At 42.4% G+C, this 18,960-nt stretch overlaps 2 protein-coding genes across 2 annotated transcripts in view; one reads left to right on the top strand and one right to left on the bottom strand.

Annotated features, from left to right (window-relative positions):
- RECQL (RecQ like helicase) overlaps positions 1 to 12,690 on the bottom strand; it is a 33,240-nt gene extending 20,550 nt beyond the window's left edge. Inside the window, exons 1-4 of the mRNA XM_049783810.1 lie at positions 12,641 to 12,690; positions 9,992 to 10,039; positions 3,683 to 3,880; positions 2,538 to 2,717 (exon numbers count right to left, since the gene is read on the bottom strand). Coding sequence (XP_049639767.1) covers positions 2,538 to 2,717; positions 3,683 to 3,880; positions 9,992 to 10,007 — 394 coding nt within the window. The 5' untranslated portion in view covers positions 10,008 to 10,039; positions 12,641 to 12,690. The remainder of the gene's footprint in view (positions 1 to 2,537; positions 2,718 to 3,682; positions 3,881 to 9,991; positions 10,040 to 12,640) is intronic.
- A 193-nt stretch (positions 12,691 to 12,883) lies between these two features.
- The window catches only part of GOLT1B (golgi transport 1B), a 12,975-nt gene continuing 6,898 nt past the window's right edge, over positions 12,884 to 18,960 (top strand). The window contains exon 1 of the mRNA XM_049783865.1: positions 12,884 to 13,021. Within this exon, the coding sequence (XP_049639822.1) occupies positions 12,997 to 13,021 (25 nt within the window). The 5' untranslated portion in view covers positions 12,884 to 12,996. The remainder of the gene's footprint in view (positions 13,022 to 18,960) is intronic.

The raw sequence follows: 18,960 nt of genomic DNA, 5'->3' as shown, positions 1-18,960 counted from the left end.
GCCAAGGAAGGACCGTGGTTCGATCCCCAGCGTCCCATATGGCCCCCATAAGCCAGAGGCAATTTCTGTGTGCTTAGCCAGGAGTAACCCCTGAGCATCAAATGGGTGTGGCCAAAACAAGCAAACAAAAAAAAATTCTATGTGAGAAACTTATATTTCTGTAGTTTCTTCCTTCATATAACCTCGAGCAGTGAGCAAAATCTTTTAAAAACAACTCAGAGCTAGAGAGATAATACAGTGGGCAGGGCACTTGCCTTTGCATGCCACTGACCCAGATTTGATCTCCAGTGCCACGATGTGGGACCCCAAGCACTACCAGGAGTGATTTGTGAGTGTAGAGCAAAGAGTAAGCCCTGAACATCACCAGGTGTGGCCCCAAAACAAAACAAAAAAAAAAACAATAAAACAATATAATCATGCTAAGATCTTATCTAGATTTCACCCTCTGAATGACACTCTCCACTATTCTCATTACCCAATATCACTACACTGTACATTACACCACTCTCTCATCTTCAACAAAACCCTCCATACCTTCAATTGCAATTGCTTTCCCAATCACCCACTCTCCAGGTCCTCTCACTTCTCAGTCCTGCTGTTTGGTTTCCACCCACCCACGGAGGTGAAATTGCTGTATCACATATCAGATGATACTTATCACTAAACCCACCAGAACTTTCAAGATCTTATTTGGTTTGACCTTCACAACTAGTCATCACTACCAACCTATTTCCCTCTTTGAATTAACACTCTTCCTCCTGGTTACCCACTATACTCTGCTACTCTTCCTCAGCCTTCTTGGCAAAGCCCTTTCTCTATTTATTCCTAGATTCCTGTTGCTCCCTTTCAGGGAGGCCTCTCCCTGTCAGGCTGCTCAGAGGCTCTGAGCCCTCTCTGGCCTCAGTGACCACCTCCAACTTGACTAATGCAAGTCCTCAGGAGCTCAGCTTACCAGTCAAATCCTTCCTCCTCTTCACAGGCCACATGGCTGTCATACCAGGATCATAAATTCCACACATCACTAATGAAATTAGTGAGAAGTAAAAGGACCTGGGGTGTGGAGAGTGGGTGATTGGGAAAGCAATTACAATTGAGGGTGTGGAGGGTTTTGTTGAAGATGAGAGAGTAGTATAATGTACAGTGTAGCGATTTTGGGATAATGAGAATACTGGAGAGCCTTTTCTCTCCAGCAGTTCCCAATCAATTCACTCTCTAGCATACTCTCTAAAAATCTCAGCTCCTTTAAAAATTATTGGCCAGGTCATGCCACTCTGAAATGGGCAAAGAATTGGATACAATGCCCTGCACGTTCTGAGCCTGGCTTTCTTTCACAGATACCACTCCTCTGAATGGACATACCTTTCTTTGCATCCTTCTTGCCAACTTGCCCTTTGTCTAAGAGTTTCAGAGCCACTTCTTCAGAATGCCTTCCCTGAAAGACCTAGACCAGAGACCTTCAAGCCCTAAATAAAACCCTGACTGACCCGACTCATATTGCAATGAGGGACAAATGATGGCTACCTTAAGCATGGCATTCCCCTGAAACTTATAGATACAGTTCAAAGGGTATAACACAAAGAAGTAATTCCTTTTGAAGGAAACATTATGGAAAATGTACCCAGACCCAACAAAAAAAACTGATCAGAAAACATGTCAATCTTCAACTCTCAGTACATAGAGGGAAAGGATGATTACATGATCAAAGCCTAACCTGGAGAAAATTTCTCCAGGGAAGCAGCTTGGTGAACAAAGGCAGAGACTAGTTATACAAGGTTAGCTTTTCACCTGCATTAGTTGCTTTTGATTAATGGAATAGATACTAAGGTAGAACTTTTGTGAAAGCAAGGTGGCCTATAGAACTTGGACTTTGGGAAAGCAAGAGTAGGGATTATATCTACTGGTTTTTGATGGAACAGCTACCTCAATGTACTGGCACCTGGTCTCCAGCTGCTCTCCTGCCCCACAGCAGGTGGGAACTTCGGGCACAGAAAGCATCTGGCCGACACACCACAAGAGCCTCTTTCTGGTCTACAGAAGGCATGCTCGGCCCTTAGTTGTTCCATTCCCTCAAGGGCTGCAGTCTCAAGTGGGAAACTATTAGAAATGCTGGATTCTGGTTTTCCTACTGAACCCCAGTATAGGTGAATCATCTTCCTCAGGGAAAATTTAAGTGTAGCTTGAATGTGAGAAACACATTGGAAACTATGAAAACTAAAAATATACCCATGTGCTCTGCCATAGCTGACCCTCCAGAAAGATCCTAGAATGTAGAGCTACTGGAAACTGTCCTAGTTACTTTTTCCTCCTCTGATACATGTTTTCATAGTTTCAGGAAACATGCCAAAGAATGAAAGTCTTGCACAGTCATTCCCTCCTCAAATTTAATATTCATTCCCTCCTAAAATGAGCCCTTTTATTACTAATGGCATGAGAAATCAAAATGGTTTTGTTTGGATTGTGCATAGGAATGTGTAAGGATTTGTCTTTAAATTTAAGAATATGCCATTTCAATTTAAAACTTGGGGGCTGGTACGCACCATCTGAACATAATGCAGGTAACTGGTAGCACAAGCTCTTTCCTCCACCTGTGGGCATCACAAGAAACACCTCCTTTCCAGACAGGGTTGCATTTATGGTTTCAAGCTGCAGCAGTCGGAACTTCTGCAGTTTAAAGACATTTTGCAGAACATCTTTTACTTTGCCAGACCATGGGAAATCTAGAACGAGAAAAATAAGCTCAAAATACCAGATGCTACATATTATAGATGGAACCTACCAGACATGAGATGGCACTTTTAAATTGAGGTAAAAAAAAAATGCATGATACCTATGTATATATTTAACATACTGATATGTATAACTTTTACTATATTAATTTTGAGAGTACATTAATTCATAGAAGAAAAAGCAAAAGAAAGAGAGCAAATGAATGCAATGACGTATTGTAAGAAACAATAAATAGGGAAAAAACTACAAACGGGCTGACCCGTGTTCACTCTAGCATTCTGTATGGTCCTCTAAGTCTACCAGCAGTGATGTCTGAGCACAGAGCCAGGAGTAATTCCTGACTGCCACCCAGTATTACCCAAAAACTAACTAACTAAATACATAAACAAACAAACATTTGCCAAGTAAGACTGATGACTTACAAAGATGATGACTATGGATCTGGTCATTTGTTGCTCAGATATACGAGTGCTGGGGATCAAATCAGGGCCTCATATGTGTAAAGTATATAGTCTACCATGTGAACTATCTTCCAAGCATTTTTCTGGCTTAATCTTAAACTAGAAAATATAGTTATAGTGCTGGAGAATAGTACAGCATGTAGGGCATTTGCTTTTCATGGGACTAATCTGGGTATAATCCCAGCATCACATATGGTCTCCCAGGCCCATTAGGAGAGATTCCAGAGCACAAGCCAGAAATAAGACCTGTGCATCACCAAATGTGCCCCAAACCAACACCAAAAAAAAAAAAAATAATAATTAAATATCATTTTCCTCCCTCCCAAGTATCTGACTAAAATTGCCACTTAGAAAAACCACTTAGAAAAAACAATTAAAGCTAAATTCAAAGAGAGCTGGAAGACTAATGGGAATGTTAGCACTGAGCAGACAGAAGGACTTAATACGAATGAAAAGAGCAAAGGCAGCCACGATCAAAAAGAGAGGAAACAGACCTTCTCTATTCCAAGCCGCAGGTGAAGAATCCTCCCCACTGCCTTCCCCAGGCTCACAATGCTCCAAGCACTGCTTTATTCTATTGGTGAGGCTGGTTTTTCTTTGAATAAGCTCTTGTTGCCTTTCCAGAAGCTCTTGAATTTGAATGTCTACTGCATGCAGCTCACTGGTAACAGAATCCAATTCCTCGGTTAGAGCTGTGAGGGGAGCAAAAAGATATATTCACTGAACAGTTCAGTATAACGTCACCCTTGCTTTCAAATATGCCTCACCACCTAAATTGGAGTCTCAAAAGCTCCTTCTCCTGCCAATCATCTTGAGGGCTTTTAGCATTCCTAAATCTCTCTAACACTCCCAAGAACATGACTGAGGGCCAGAGCATCACCAGGACAATGACACAGTGTGAGGGTGGGTCCCAGCTTCAGTAGTTTTAGGTTTATTTTGTGTGGTTACCTGAGGATCATCGATGTAAGTGACAAGAATACATACATAACAAATGTCAACAGTCCATAGACATTTGTATATATTCATGCATCCATCAGGGAGTCCCATTGTTCTGGGTCCAATCTTACCTGCCAAGTGACCCCATCTATAAAAGAAGAGACAATACTGGGCCTTGACCGTTCCAAACAAATTAGTTGAAGAAAAAGGGAGAACACTGGTGAAGGGGGTCGAGGGACGTTTTATGCAGGAAACTCTATTCTCAACAGTAAAGCACATCATGGTGCCCAAAATGTAAAATTTTAAATTAAAAAATAATTAAGTAAGATAACAGTGAAAATTCTTGACATGAAAACTGATACAACATTAAACACATAGTAAATGGTCATTGTTTTGTTTTTGTTTTTGTTTTTGGGCCACACCCAGTGATACTCAGGGTACTTCTGGCTATGCGCTCAGAAATCGCCCCTGGCTGTGGGGACCACATGGGACTGTCCTCAGTTAGCGCATGCAAGGCAAACACCCTACCCTGAGCCACTGCTCCTGCCCCATAAATGGTCATTCTTACTTTTAAGTGAAGCGGTGGCCAAACAATCTTCCAATCATTTTAAGTGAGCAAGGTTTAGAAGGAAAGATTTTGTTGCTGTTTTGTTGTTTTGTTTTTTGGGTCACACCCAGCAGCACCCAGGGGTTACTCCTGGCTCTATGCTCAGAAATCGCTCCTGGCAAGCTCAGGGGACCTGCATGCAAGGCAAATGCCTTACCTATCTCTCAGGCCCAGAAGAAAGAAATTTAAAGTTCCCTGACTCAGTCTCATGAAAGCTTTCCATGTTTGAGTTCACTTTATTGGCAAAGGAAGTCTATTCCTCCACCTCCTACTGAGGCCCTGAATATCAGCTCACAGAATCTCTGGGTAGATTCATGAGCAACTTTCTATGGCTGCTTAATTATCTCCCCCAAGGTCCTGTCTCAAGAGACTTGGGGCCAAGGACACACCAACATGAGGTTCTATTCCACCTCCATGGGTTTCAGCTCATCCTTAACCCCTTACATCCATCTTCCCTTCTCCACCATGGGCTCTGACTTGAGGATAAGCTAATCAGCTCCCAGGATCATAAGAATGGAGCAAATACTGCCATTCAAGGCAAAAGATACATGAGGGCATATCCTTTGAATAGCAACTGGGCCTCCTGTAATCAGGTCATTGGTCAGACTCTACGTAAAGGCATTCATGATCCTCAGCTGCAGGAGAGAAGGGATTAGTGGTACCCCGAGGCATGCAGCAAACATATGATCCAGAGAAGGCAAGACTCTGGGTGACCACAAGTTTACTATCACAAATATTTTGGTGAAAAGAAAACATTTGAGTGGTGGCTTAGGAGCATGCTGGTAAACTAGGAGAGAAAATGCAGCTTCTAAAGAAGGGAACTCTCATATCAACTGTGCTTTAAAACAAAAATAAACAAAATAGTTGCTACAGAGCCAAAATTGTACCTGCCCCCAGAATAAATCTTGCAGACAGATGGCTGATTTACAGTGCAAAGTGAATCCCCAATCTCTCAGGGGCTCTGATATTTAAGACATTGATAAGAAAGGAGTGTTACTAATTGGATAAGAATATCTGGGTGATTCCAATGAAGCTGAGGCCTCAAGCCACTAAATTCAGTCAAGTCTCTTGAGCTGTTCCTCTTTCTGAGGTGGACGCCTCATCAGGGATTGCTAATCCTCTTCATGCCACAGCCTGGAAGGATGCAAGAAAAACAAGTGTCGCCCCCTCCCCCTCAAGATGAGAAACACAGTAGAAGAGATGCAAACCCAGAGTACAAATGTGGGAGTAAAGCCTGAGAACCAAATCAGGATGGAGAGAATATATGAAACTGAATTTACTGATATCAGCCCATTTCGAGTTCTAAACTTAGTGCACTAGATTGCTGGCCAGGAATGTCATAACTAATTTATTTGGTGGTTGTTGGGTTTTTCTGTGTTGTTGTTGGCTTTTGGAGGGGGGGAAGGCAGGGATTTGGGCCATACCTGGTGGTGCTCAGGCAACATTCCTGGCCCTGCACTCAGATTAACTGATGGCGAGCTCTAGGGATCATATGGGGTGCCAGGGATAGAACCCAAGTCTACTGTATGCAAGATAAGAACCCTACCTACTATACTAACTCTTCAGCCCCAATACTAATAATTTCTAGTTCAATGTCAGGTGTTTCCAGATAATGAATATAAGAAATTTGCATAGGTGTAGATTTCTGTGAAAGTGAACTTCATAGCTTTACTCTAAAACCTAGCTTCTTAAACTATGGGTCACAACCTCGTATGAATATGGGGGGGGATTCACAAAAAATTCCTTAAAATTTGTTTTAAAGTAAATTTCTTTACAATGTATTATAAGTAGATGTTTCTTTGATCTGTATATCTAGTTTACATACCTATACACTAGGATTAGGTAAAAAAATTTTCAGGCTCAAAGATATGAATGAAAATGTTTAAAAAGCTTATGTCTAGGTGCCAGAGCAATAGCACAGCAGTAGGACATTTGCCTTGCACATGGCCAACCTAACCTGGGATGGACCCAGGTTTGATCCCCACATCTCTTATGGTCTCGAGTTTGCCAAAAGCGATTTCTGAGCACAAAGCCAGAGCCAGGAGTAACCTGAGCACCAACAGGTGTGGCCCCAAAACCAAAAAAAAAAAGCTCTCTTATCTGGCTGGCGAGATAGCACAGTAGGTAAAGCATTTGTATTAAACACAGCCAACCCAACAACCCAAGTTCGATCCCCAGTGTTCCATAGTTCTATATGGTCCCCGAACCCTGCCAAATGTGATTCCTAGAACTGCTGGGTATGGCCCAAGAACCAAAAATCATAGAGACAAATAAAAGAAGTCCTTGTCTAAAAGAGGGAATTCAGAGGACTAAGGAGATGAGAGTATCAAAATCAAGGCTAGGTAGACTGATCATATATACCTGGGAGGGCAGACCCTGAGACACCCTTTTAGCAAGGTTGTGAGAACTCTCCTGAGTGATCTCGGCAGTCTGGAAGAGCTCTGGAATGGCATTTCCGGTTAACTTAGGAAGGAGAGGGAAGAACATGAACCAGCCATCTGAACCAAATTAAATAACAGATGCCATGGTATGGGGCCAGATGGCGACTCAGCTCCTGACCAAACAATGCTGATGTGGCAGTTTATGAAGCGACTGCAGAGGAGCAAGGGACAGAAGGACCAAAACTGGATGGCAACATTCATCTGTGCTACAGAAAAAAACAAAACTGGTGGACAGTACTGAATGATGGCAGACCCTCTTGCCTTTATAAAACTCAGGTTACCAGGCAGTAGGGGAGGGCTTGGTAGAGGGAAGAAGAGGCAAACCAGGGGTAACTTAAGCACACAGTAATGGAGGGACTGGAGGATAGTACAGAGAGTACTCTTGACTTGCACAAAGCAGACCTAGATTCAATCCTGGAATCCTATAAGATCCCTTAATAGCAGAATCAGGATTAAGTCCTGAGCACAGCTGGGTATGGTCCTTAGGGTAGAGCCTGAGGCACTTTTGTGGTAATGAAGGTAAAGTAATTTCCTACATTAATCTATAAACAGTAACAGGATTGTAACCATACTACCTAAACTACAATAAAAACAAATTTGATTTTAAAAAATAAAACTATAGCATTCATCTGAGAAGTGAGATTACATCTGATACGTTCTCTTTTCAAATTATTTAGGCTTGAGAATTCAGCAAATATTTTCTTCAAAAATTCTACCAAATTGCTTCATTCCTAGAAACCCATAAACTGCTGGTAAGAATGCCTAGTACAGTCAGTGCAGAAAAGAGCATTTTGATGCCTCAAAATACTAAAAAAAGACTAGGTTAAACCTAGAAGAATTTTGAAATCCACTCAGATATTTACACACCAATGCTCATTATTTCTGTTTAATTTTTTGTTTGGGGTCACATCTGGGGATGCTCAGGGGTTACTCCTGACTCTGTAGTCAGGAATGACTCCCAGTCATTCAGAGAACCATAGGAGATGCTGAAGATCAAAGCTGAGTTGGCCATGTGCAAGGCAAATGCCCAACCCACCAATGTTCAGAATTAATGGTAGTCACAACTACCAAAGTGGAACTGAAGAACAAATAACAATAGGTGGTATGAACCTAGAGTAAAATATGAGACAGTCTTAAAAAGTTATGTTACAAAATAGATAAACCTCAAAGAGATTATGTGAAGTGTCTGTCACAAAAGCACCTGTTGTAAAGTTACATGTGATTGGGTAAAGGAGGAACAAAGTCACTGTCTGATGAATATTTTCATTTTGAAATGATGAAAAGATTCTGAGAATGAATATTGGCCATAATTGCAAAACCATGTGAATACATTTAAAGCCACTGAATTATATTTAAAATTTAACTAACAGAAGGCCGGATTGATAGCACAGTGGGTAGGGTGTTAGCTTTGCAAAAAGCTGACCAAATTCAATCCCCAGCAGGAGTACCTGAGCATAGAGTCAGGAGTAACCCCCCAGTGCCACTTGGTGTGGCCCAGAAAAGAAAAAAAAATTTAACTAATTTTAACTAATTTAACTAAGTTTTGCATTGCATGATTCCCTGTGCATCTACAGTCCAAGCATATCGGGGTATGGCCTGAAAAAGAAAACCCCAAAACAGTAATAACAAAACTTAATAATCCCAGTAATTCCACTTCTTTATACCTAATCTTAAAAAAAAAAAAAAAAAAAGATATATGCACACCTATGTTTACTGCAATACTATTGTAGTCCAGTTCTGGACACAACAAGATAAATGAATAAATAAATGAATGAATGAATAAAACAATTATATGTAATAGGGCAGGGAGTGCACTGTTTGTACGTGGAAGCCTTTGGTTTGATTCGTGGCTCTGTATGCACCCCCTCAGTTCCTCCAAGAGAGGAAGACCCTCAAAAAAAAAAAAAAGATAAGTGACACATATATACACAATAAATGGAAGACTACTCAGCTATAGAAAAAGATGAAATCTTGTCTTTTACTACAAATAGAATTAGAGGGTGTTATGTGAAGTGAAATAAGTCAAAAGAATAAAAATAAATACAGAATGTGGAATACAAATAAGCAAAACATAAGGGCCTGGGCAGAAGAGATAGTCAACAGACAGAACATATACAGAGTATGTTTTGTGTTTATGCAAATTTGATCCCCAGCACATAGTCCCCTGAGGATCATTGAGTTGTTTTCTTTCTTTGATTTTTGTTTGTTTGGGGGTCACACCCAGCAGCACTCAGGGGTTACTCCTGGCTCTAGGCTCAGAAATCGCTCCTGGCAGGCTCAGAGGATCAAAAGGCATGCCAGGACTCGAACCACCATCCTGCATGCAAGGCAAATGCCCTACCTCTATGCTATCTCTCTGGCCCCCACTGAGTTGTTTTCAAAAATGAAAATAAACAAAGCGAAGAAATAGGTAAAACATACCCTTCATACTGGCCCCAGAAATGAATTTAGGAGAGAGAAGAAGGGGAGCAGATGAGAAAAACAGGTAAGGGTCAAAGGACACTGGCATAGCTCTGGTGAGTATACGCTGTAAGGAACAACACTTGCCCACATCTGAAATAGCAACGTCAACACAATGTTACCTCAACAAAACAGTACAAAACATCTTTAAACATTTTGATTTTATTATACGTATTTTGTAATAAAATGGAAAGCTATTTCAATTATCAGAAATTTTAAACAAATATAATAAATTATTTGCATAAAAAATTTTAAGTTTAAAGTTCACAGCAATACTGAAAAAGAATAGACAAACTATTTTGTCCAAGAACATGCAGTTAGAACCAGAACAGAATAAACTCCAAAACATTCTCACTAACCTGAAACTGAAGCCATTCTAAAATTGAATCGGAAATCCAAATTTCTTTCTAAAAAACAGAAAAATCATCATAACACTTTTTAAAATACTGGAAATAATGCTCAAACAATAATGTCACTACTAAGCATTAAAGGATGTTAGAAAGTATATACTTAGTGACTTTTCAAATAAGAACAGCCAAGTTTTGTCCCATAACTAATTTTTAGGAAGGAAAAAAATTTAGGCCAGAAACAGCTCAGCATGTAGGGTGCTTGCCTTTCACAAGCTCAATCCCAGCCATCTCATATAGTTCCCTGAGCCCTTCAGGAGTGATTCCTGAGTGCAGTGCCAGGAGTAACTCCTGGCCACAGAAAATAAGGAAACAACCAAAAATCCCTCAATTTCACAGAACTACACAAAGTCATATACACACAAAATAATAAGTATAGTGTCAAAATACTTAGTGAACTTCAGCTAATTAAAAAATTATATATTAACAACCAAAAAATAAAAACCCACAAGACTCTGAGGGCCCCGAATGCTTGGTGGTAGCAGACATGAATCAAATGTGTAAGTAAGGTCCTGGATTAGATGCCCAGTGCACAGAGAACAGATTCCATCTTTGAGATAAAACAGCTTTAACACCAAATTACTGACTTTAGGAAAATGTGTATCTTGTTTCTCTCATTCTCCTTCCCTATCTGTAAAACCAGGATAGGTCCTAGGTTGGATGATTCAGATGTCTCAGATTACACAAACTTCTGCAACACACATGAATTACTTCATTTTCCCACTGGACTCCTATTTTAGAGAGCTATGTTTTGGGCTCAATCTTAAAACCAAAAATTGCTATCCTTAGAATGGACTGGAGTTAAAAATAAACTGTGAAATGAGAAAGAGGCAAAAGGCATGGTTTGCATTAAGATACTCTAGGATTGGCAAAAATGGGGACAAGTGGAAAGAGATGAGATTGATGGCAAAAACAGAGATGAGGTTGAGCTCTGTGAACCAAAATTCTAACCCTAATGTGCAATGTTCTCCAAACATTGGTTCAGTATCACCTTACCCTCCTCCAAACTAGGACCCTCTGCCCTGCCCAGGTAGGTTTCCACTCTTTTATCTGTTTGTTTGGGGGCCACACCCTGTGGTACTCAAGCCTTACAGAAGTTAAGCTGTGCACTCAAGGATTATTCCTGGTTGTACTCGGGTGACCATATGGGATGCTAGGATTAAACCTGGGTCATCACCTACAAGGCAAGCACCCTACCACTGTACTATTGCTCCAGCCCTGTTTGGGAGTTTTTTGTTTGTTCAGTTGGTTGGTTTGGATTAGTTTGGGGTGCCACACTTGGCAATGCTCAGGGATTACTTCTGCCTCTGCATTCAGGGATTACTCCAGATGGGTTCAGAGGACCATATGGGATATCAGAAATCGAACTCAGGTGGGCTGCATACAAGGCAAATGTCCTTCCTGCTGTATTATCTCTGCCCCACCCCCACAAAAAAAATTCTAAAGGCTCCAGTAAAATAGAAAGATGGGCAAGGTCTTTCTTATTTATTTGTTCTGTCTTGCTAAGGAATCTGAAAGTGCCATTGTCAACAAATAGGTACTAAGGTACCTTAACCAAACCAAGAACTAATAACTCTTCCTCCATATCATCTCACTTCTTGAGGAAACGGGAATCCTACTCTAGACTGCTAGGGACTCCATCTGCAAGGTGAAATGTTCTATCTCTTCCCATCTGTGTTCACACTACCTGGCAGAGGGCTGCAGAGATTGAGAGGTTCTCAGGCCAGAGTAATAGCACAGAATGTCAGGTTAATAGCGGGTAGGGTGTTTGCCTTGCACACAGCCTAACTGGGTTCGATCCCAGGCATGGAAATACGGTCCCCCAGACTGCCAGGAGAGATTTCTGAGCCACAGAGCCAAGAGAAACACCTAAATGCCTGGTGTGAAAAGGAAGGGAGGGAGGGAGGGAGGGAGGGAGGTGGGAGGGAGGGAGGGAGGGAGGGAGGGAAAAGAAAGCAGAAGTTCTATTGGTCCTTATGTAGTAAAACCCTGCACACTGGGCTGGAGGAAAAGAGAGCTCAATCCTCAAGAGTGCAAATTCTACAAGCAGATTTGATTACTCAGGGAGCTAGCCTAGAGCACACTTTGCTGAGTGTGCTCTGTGCCTTCCCCCCAAAACAAAAGAGCCCCTAAGCTCTTTCTTTGAATGATGTGGCTGAGTAAATAAAGATCTCTCAACATCAAATTTGTTCAGGAGTTAACTAGCGCATAGGGAAAATGTTGCGCGATCAAAGGCACACACACACACACACACACACACACACACACACACACAACACACACTACCCTCCACACTCCATTATCAGCTTTAGTGACACACACACACACACACACACACACACACACACACACACACTACCCTCCACACTCCATTATCAGCTTTAGTGACTAATCCACCAGCCTGCTTCCATGGTGTGACCCATGCATGCACCACGGAAAGCCAGGATCTCCAATACATGATCTCCTCCTCTCCATCAGAAAATAGTTGTCTTTACAGACAATGAATGTCTCCCCGAAGGGCTTAAGAAACACCATACTCTCACCTCCCGAGTCTCCCTGCTGCCCCACCCGAAGCGCCTGGGCTCCAGGACCACTACGCACCGCCTTGCAGCAGTTCTTAGCAACAACTTCCCGCCATGAGGTTCCCCTTGTCCCCAGTCCTGAGCATCCTCCCTTCCGGGTCGGTTCGTTAGACCAATGGCAAGACACGCCTCGCGCTGATTGGTCGGGAGGCGTGGCAGAAGGAGCGTCAGCGAACAAGACCCGAGCCCATTGGTGGAGCTCGGTCGAGGGATTAGCCAATGAGGAGCTGCGTTGGACGCGGTGTGCCGGTGGCTGCGTGTTTCCGGAAGACGTGGCGGCTCTCTCTCGCCTGGGCTCTCTCCGGCTTCCTTGCTCCCGACCGGGCTTCTTCGCCCCCAGGACCCCCGAGGTGCTCTCCTCTCCCCGCCGCAGCCATGATCTCCTTAACGGACACCCAGAGTAAGCCACTGCCCAGCCGCCCCGCCTGGAGCCCCGCACGCCCGGGCTCTGCTGGGTCTCGCCGCTCCTCCGGGCTCAATGAATGAAGCTCCCTCCGCGGGGAGGCGGCGGCCTGCGAGGCTGCTGAGCCTCTGCTGCGGGCGGGGCTCGGGGTGCAGGTGGAGGGGCGGGAGGGTGCGCGGCTTGCTGGCTGGGGCTGACCTGGCCGGCCATCGGTGCTGTGCTGCGCTGTGCTGCCCGGTGGGAACCTTGAACTGGATGCCGGAGGGACTGCCTGGAGGACGTGGGGCAGGGACACACACACACACACACACACACACACACACGGGAAAACACAAACACACACTTTGGGAACACACACACACACACACACTTTGGGAATCCCTACCTGGAGGACATGGGGGAAAACACACAGAGAGACAACACACCTTTGAACTGGGAACACACACACACACCAACATCCTTGAACTGGACATGGGGGAAAACACACACACACACACACACACACACACACCCTTGAACTGGGAACACACACATACACCTTGGGAATCCCTGCCTGGAGGACATGGGGAAAAACATACACAAACACACACACACACACACACACACCCTTAAACTGGGAATCTGGACACAATACAGACACACACGACCTTCACACACACACACACACACACACACATTGGGAACCCCTGCCTGGAGGACATGGGGAAAACACACAGACATACACACCTTTGAACTGGGAACACACACACACACACATACCCTTGAACCAGGAATCAGGACACACACATACATACACACACACACACACACACACACACACACACGGGAAGCTTGAACTGGGAATTCGTAGGGGCTGCTTGGAGGACATGGGGGAACACACACACACACACACACACACACACACACACACACACACACACACATGCCCTCTTTCCAACAGGTTTCTGTTGCTTATCCCCTCGCATTCAGCAAGTGTCTCCAGCATGGTCTCAGAGGCAGTGTTATAAATGTCACCCAGAGCAGTATTGGGGAAAGGTGCTTGCTTGTACTTTGGGGAGTTTAGGTATTTGCCTTTTGACACACCTGGAAACCACCTTCCAAAATTCCCAGGAGACCATTTTACTTTTTCTACTGGATTCACGTTGCAACCATAGTAAAAGCCACTCAAGGATTTCTTCCACGATCTTGTAGATTGGGCTTTGTTTTCCTGACTTTGGCCCATGATTCTGTCTATCTCCACCCCTGGGCTCAGGTCCTTTCAGGTTTCCAAGTATAGCATCGCTTTCCTTTTCTTTCTGTATAGCCTTTCCACTTTTGTGTCCTCTTGTGAATCAGAGCATTGCATTTTCATGCCTCCCTTATCGTGAGCTTCCCACAGATTCTTGGTGCTGTAAATGGGTTTTCCCATTGTACTTCCCTTTATCCAAGTGCTTCATTTTCTAGTCATCTGAATTTGAATTTTCCGAGATGTTTAGGTGAAATAATAATCTAGGGGGATGAAATGGGACTTGATATTGAATGCCCTATTTTAAAGAGTAGTTTTAAGTCTGGGGTCCAAGTCATAACTGACCTGGACCTCACACAGATGTCCAGTGCTTCTGCACATAGGTATCCCAATAGGATCCCCTCTGGAATCTGAACCAGATGTGCATGAATGGTGTGTTCATTTTATTCTCTTGACTTTAAAGAAAATATCGGTATAGTCAGTATATGTGTTGTTACAATGAAAACTTATAGTTATGCTAAAGCATCTTTCAATACTAAGTGCTGTGACATCAATCAATACACTTAATTCTTAAGAGTGCTATGGCAGGGGAGGAGTATTTGTCTTTCATAAATTAAATGACTTACAAAAGAATTCTGTGATCCTAAGGAAAATGAGAGAAACCAGACTCACTCTAGGTCTTAGGTCTAGGTCTAGGTCTAGGGACTTAAAAAACCTTTCTTCTGTTGGTCTCCAAGAAAACTTTTGAAACTTTGAGATCAGCCTTAGAATGCAATTCTTCCTTAGAGAAAAAAGCTTTCACAGGAAACATTCATTGTTTATTTTATAGAATTATGCATAGATGAGTGGTGTGGGAGATATTGTATAGGATATTCAGAGTTTGCTCCTTTATTTGTTTTGTCTATGGCGTACAATGCTTTACTCTTGATTACAGCTGAGTTAAAATTATATTGTCCAGGAACTTTTAAGGACTGTGTACTCAATTGTTTGAATTTATTTCAAGTTCTCACTAATAAAAGAAGTATGTGATCTCTCTATGGTTTTCCTATCAAACTAGATATTAGATACTAGATCTTAGAGTAATCCTCTCCTCCGATCCAAGTATGTGATTATTGCCTGGAAATAAATGAATGATGGTGGCAAGGGTGAAGAGATAGTACAGCAGGTAATGCACTTGTCTTGCATTGACCTGGATCTGGTCCCTAGAGCTTGCCAGGAGTGATCCCTGATTGCAGATCCAGGGACTACTTTAATCAGGATGAGAACCAGGAATAAACAGATGGGATATGGAGAGTAGTGCATGGATAATGTGCTTGTCTTGCATGCTGCTGTCCATGGTTGAATCCTTGATCCATATGTGGCCTCTGAGCACAGAGCCTGGAGTAAGCCTTGAGCATAGTTGGGTGTTGCTCAGAAACAGACAAACAAAAATTATAGCATCAGGGAAGTAGCTCAAGTTGTATCTGTGGGTTGGTTCCCAGCACTGAGTGGGGTGTGGTCACTGGGAGTGTCCCACAACTAACAACATGAGATAAAATCTGTCCTGGTGACCATTTCCTATAGGGACAAAAGCTTGGTTTATATCCTTCTAGAATCCAAGAAAAGGAGGTTGAGTAGAACTGTAGGCCAACTAAAAACATTCTTTTTAATTCATTAAATTGAAAGGCAGATGAAATTATCTCTTAGCTCTTCTCTTGCCAAATGTTTTTGGTGGCATGACTGAATAAACCCCAATGTGGTTAGTGAACTGAAAGCTCTTTGGAATTCAAATGATGTTTGTGGATATGTTTAAATTGTGAATTGGCCATCATTCCAGACATATTCTAAGGTTGTGATTCTGGGAGAGAGGAACCAAGCACTGATCACAAAAGAGTAAACAGAAATGAATGTTTGGGGCTGGGAGAGATAGCACAGCAGTGTTTGCCTTGCAAGCAGCCGATCCAGGACCAAAGGTGGTTGGTTCGAATCCTGGTGTCCTATATGGTCCCCCGTGCCTGCCAGGAGCTATTTCTGAGCAGACAGCCAGGAGTAACCCCTGAGCACCGCTGGGTGTGGCCCAAAAACCAAAAAAAAAAAAAAAGGAAGGAAAGAAAGAAAGAAGGAAGGAAGGAAGGAAGGAAGGAAGGAAGGAAGGAAGGAAGGAGGAAGGAAGGAAGGAAGGAAGGAAGGAAGGAAGGAAGGAAGGAAGGAAGGAAGGAATGCTTGTTTGGAGAGATTCTATAATAGATCCCAAAAAAAAAAGGAAAGAAAGAAAGAAAGAAAGAAAGAAGGAAGGAAGGAAGGAAGGAAGGAAGGAAGGAAGGAAGGAAGGAAGGAAGGAAGGAAGGAAGGAAGGAAGGAAGAAATGCTTGTTTGGAGAGATTCTATAATAGATCCCTCCACCAAATCTACATTATTTTCTAAATAGATTCGTTTTCTCATTAGAAAGGTACATCTAATTCTTTTTAAACCATATGTAATATTGTCTAAAGTTCTCCCATAGCATTTAATTGAATTTATTTCCACTGACTCTCAATGTAGTTCTTTATTTTATGATTTTCTTTGTTTTGGTTACACTCAGCAGTTCTCAGGGTTTACCCCTAGCTCTCTGCTCAGGGATTACTCCTGGACAGGATTAGGAAATCTTGTGTCATACTGGGAATCAAACGTGGATTGGGTATATGCAAGACAAGCTCCTTACCTGCTGTTGTTTCTGGTCCCATTTTGTAATTTTTAAAGGTAATAGCAAGAAAAAATGCTATTTAACAATTTTTTAAACAATATGCCAAAATTTTAGTGGAAATTAATCCAGTATCATTTCACTAAGCATGTTTTTTTACTTATTTTAATTATTTTGGTAGGAGGCAGGGGTGTGTCACATCCAGCAAAGTTCAGGGGACCATAGGAGATATCAGGGATGAAATCTGGGTTAGCCATGTACAAGGCAAGTGCCCTCTCTGCTATACTCTTTCTAGCTCCATGGAGTAAGCATGTGTCTTATAAAACATCCACAACCTTTATGCTTCAATCAAATTAAGCTATTCTTTTAAAATACACACACTTGGAGCTGGAGGGATTAAGGTACTTACCTTGCATGTGGCTGCCCTGGATTTGATTCCCAGCACCTGTGTTCTGTTGCCAGTTATAGCCCATCAACAAATGAACATTCTCAAACTGGTTGTGTATTTGCACAGCGGAGTAATGAGGGTTGTGGTACATAAGAATAGGGGGAAATAACATTTTCCGAGGTATGATGGGATGGGGAAGAGGACTGTGTGTGTTACCTTTAGGACTTGTGTAAGTTACAGGCCTCAAAGAATGGATGGTGGCAAGTTAACAGGGCTCAGTGAGGGTACTGTGAGACATTGGCCCCATTCATTGGCAGCACCACACTGCCCATTTTGGCAAAGATATCATCTGCCACTCTCCTAGACCTATTGGTTCCGAAGGGGTTGTGAAAAAACCTGTAGCTGCAGGTGGGAATTCTTTCTGACAACACCTTCTCTCCAGCCACCCCCAAACACCCCAAATGCTTCTGCTGATTATGTGGACTGGAGTTGGTCCCAGATTCCAGACAGAGGCATTATTTGTGTTGCCTGTAGGAAGTTGATTGAGTCCATTAAGTAATTTGAGAATCTGGCAGCTCCTCAGCCAGTCTCATCTCTGCTTCTACCCTACTACCCTCAGAAAACTCTGCTGATGCTACCTTTTCCCCAACAATTTTGACAAAGGAATTAAGAAAATGCTTCTAGAAATACTTCATTAAAAGCAAAACCATGCTCCAACATGGTTCTTTTTCACTGTCCATTCTTTCTAAGCCTGACATATGTGTGCTATTAAGTAATCAAACTGGAATCAACTAAAGAGCCCCCCTCCTCCCGCCAGATGGGAGAGAGATGCCAGTGTCCCTGAGTGTCACTTAACCAAATATATTTAACCTAGAGGGGGAAAAATCATGCAGGCAGCAGTATGACATACAGTTAAGCTCATGGCCTTTGGATTCAAATAGACGTCGATTCAAGTGCTTTCTCAGAAATCTTACTTGAGACACAAATTAAGTCAGTTCTGGAAAACTCAGCTTCCTCCATGTCTAAAATGAACTCATAAGACTGACTTTGCAGTTTGTTGGGAGGATAACTTGTTTGAGGTATGAAATGTAACTCATAATGGCTAATTTTCCATACCCAGTAGAAGCTGCATTTTCCTATAATATCCTTTCTCGTGAACATACCTACCCTCTTGTTTCTTATTTAGGAAAATTTGTGCAAAAAGATGCAAATAAGCCATATTCATATAACTGCCACCAATAATTAAATCCTATATGGTAAAAGTTACTTAATGGAATTTAACTTGCTCTTTCATCCTCATTTTCAATTAGGTCTGGCATCTGAAGTTTATTTTAATCTTAAGGCATTCAAGTATGAAAATACCAGCTTCAAATGTTCATAGGAATTTTTTTCAGTGGGATATATTTGCCAGTTTGATTTGTAGGTGTGTACCTGAATTCTTTTAGATTAGCTCTGAGAGCAAATGGTCCCCAATGGAAGTCAATAGTCAGTTCTCAGTTGAGTAAGTGGGGACATTCAAAAAAGTTTAAATGTTCATAAAGTTAGGTCAGAGAAGAGACACAATAGGAATTGAGGAATTTGCCTTGCATGCTGGCAACCTGCATTCAACTCTGGCATTGCATGATATGTGGCACCCCTCCCCAACCCTACATCCTCAGGAGTGA

Source organism: Suncus etruscus, chromosome 11 (genome assembly GCF_024139225.1).
Source record: "Suncus etruscus isolate mSunEtr1 chromosome 11, mSunEtr1.pri.cur, whole genome shotgun sequence".
Taxonomy (NCBI): Eukaryota; Metazoa; Chordata; class Mammalia; order Eulipotyphla; family Soricidae; genus Suncus; species Suncus etruscus.
Note: the sequence above shows the minus strand (reverse complement) of the source record. Positions and strands in the feature narration are given on the sequence as shown.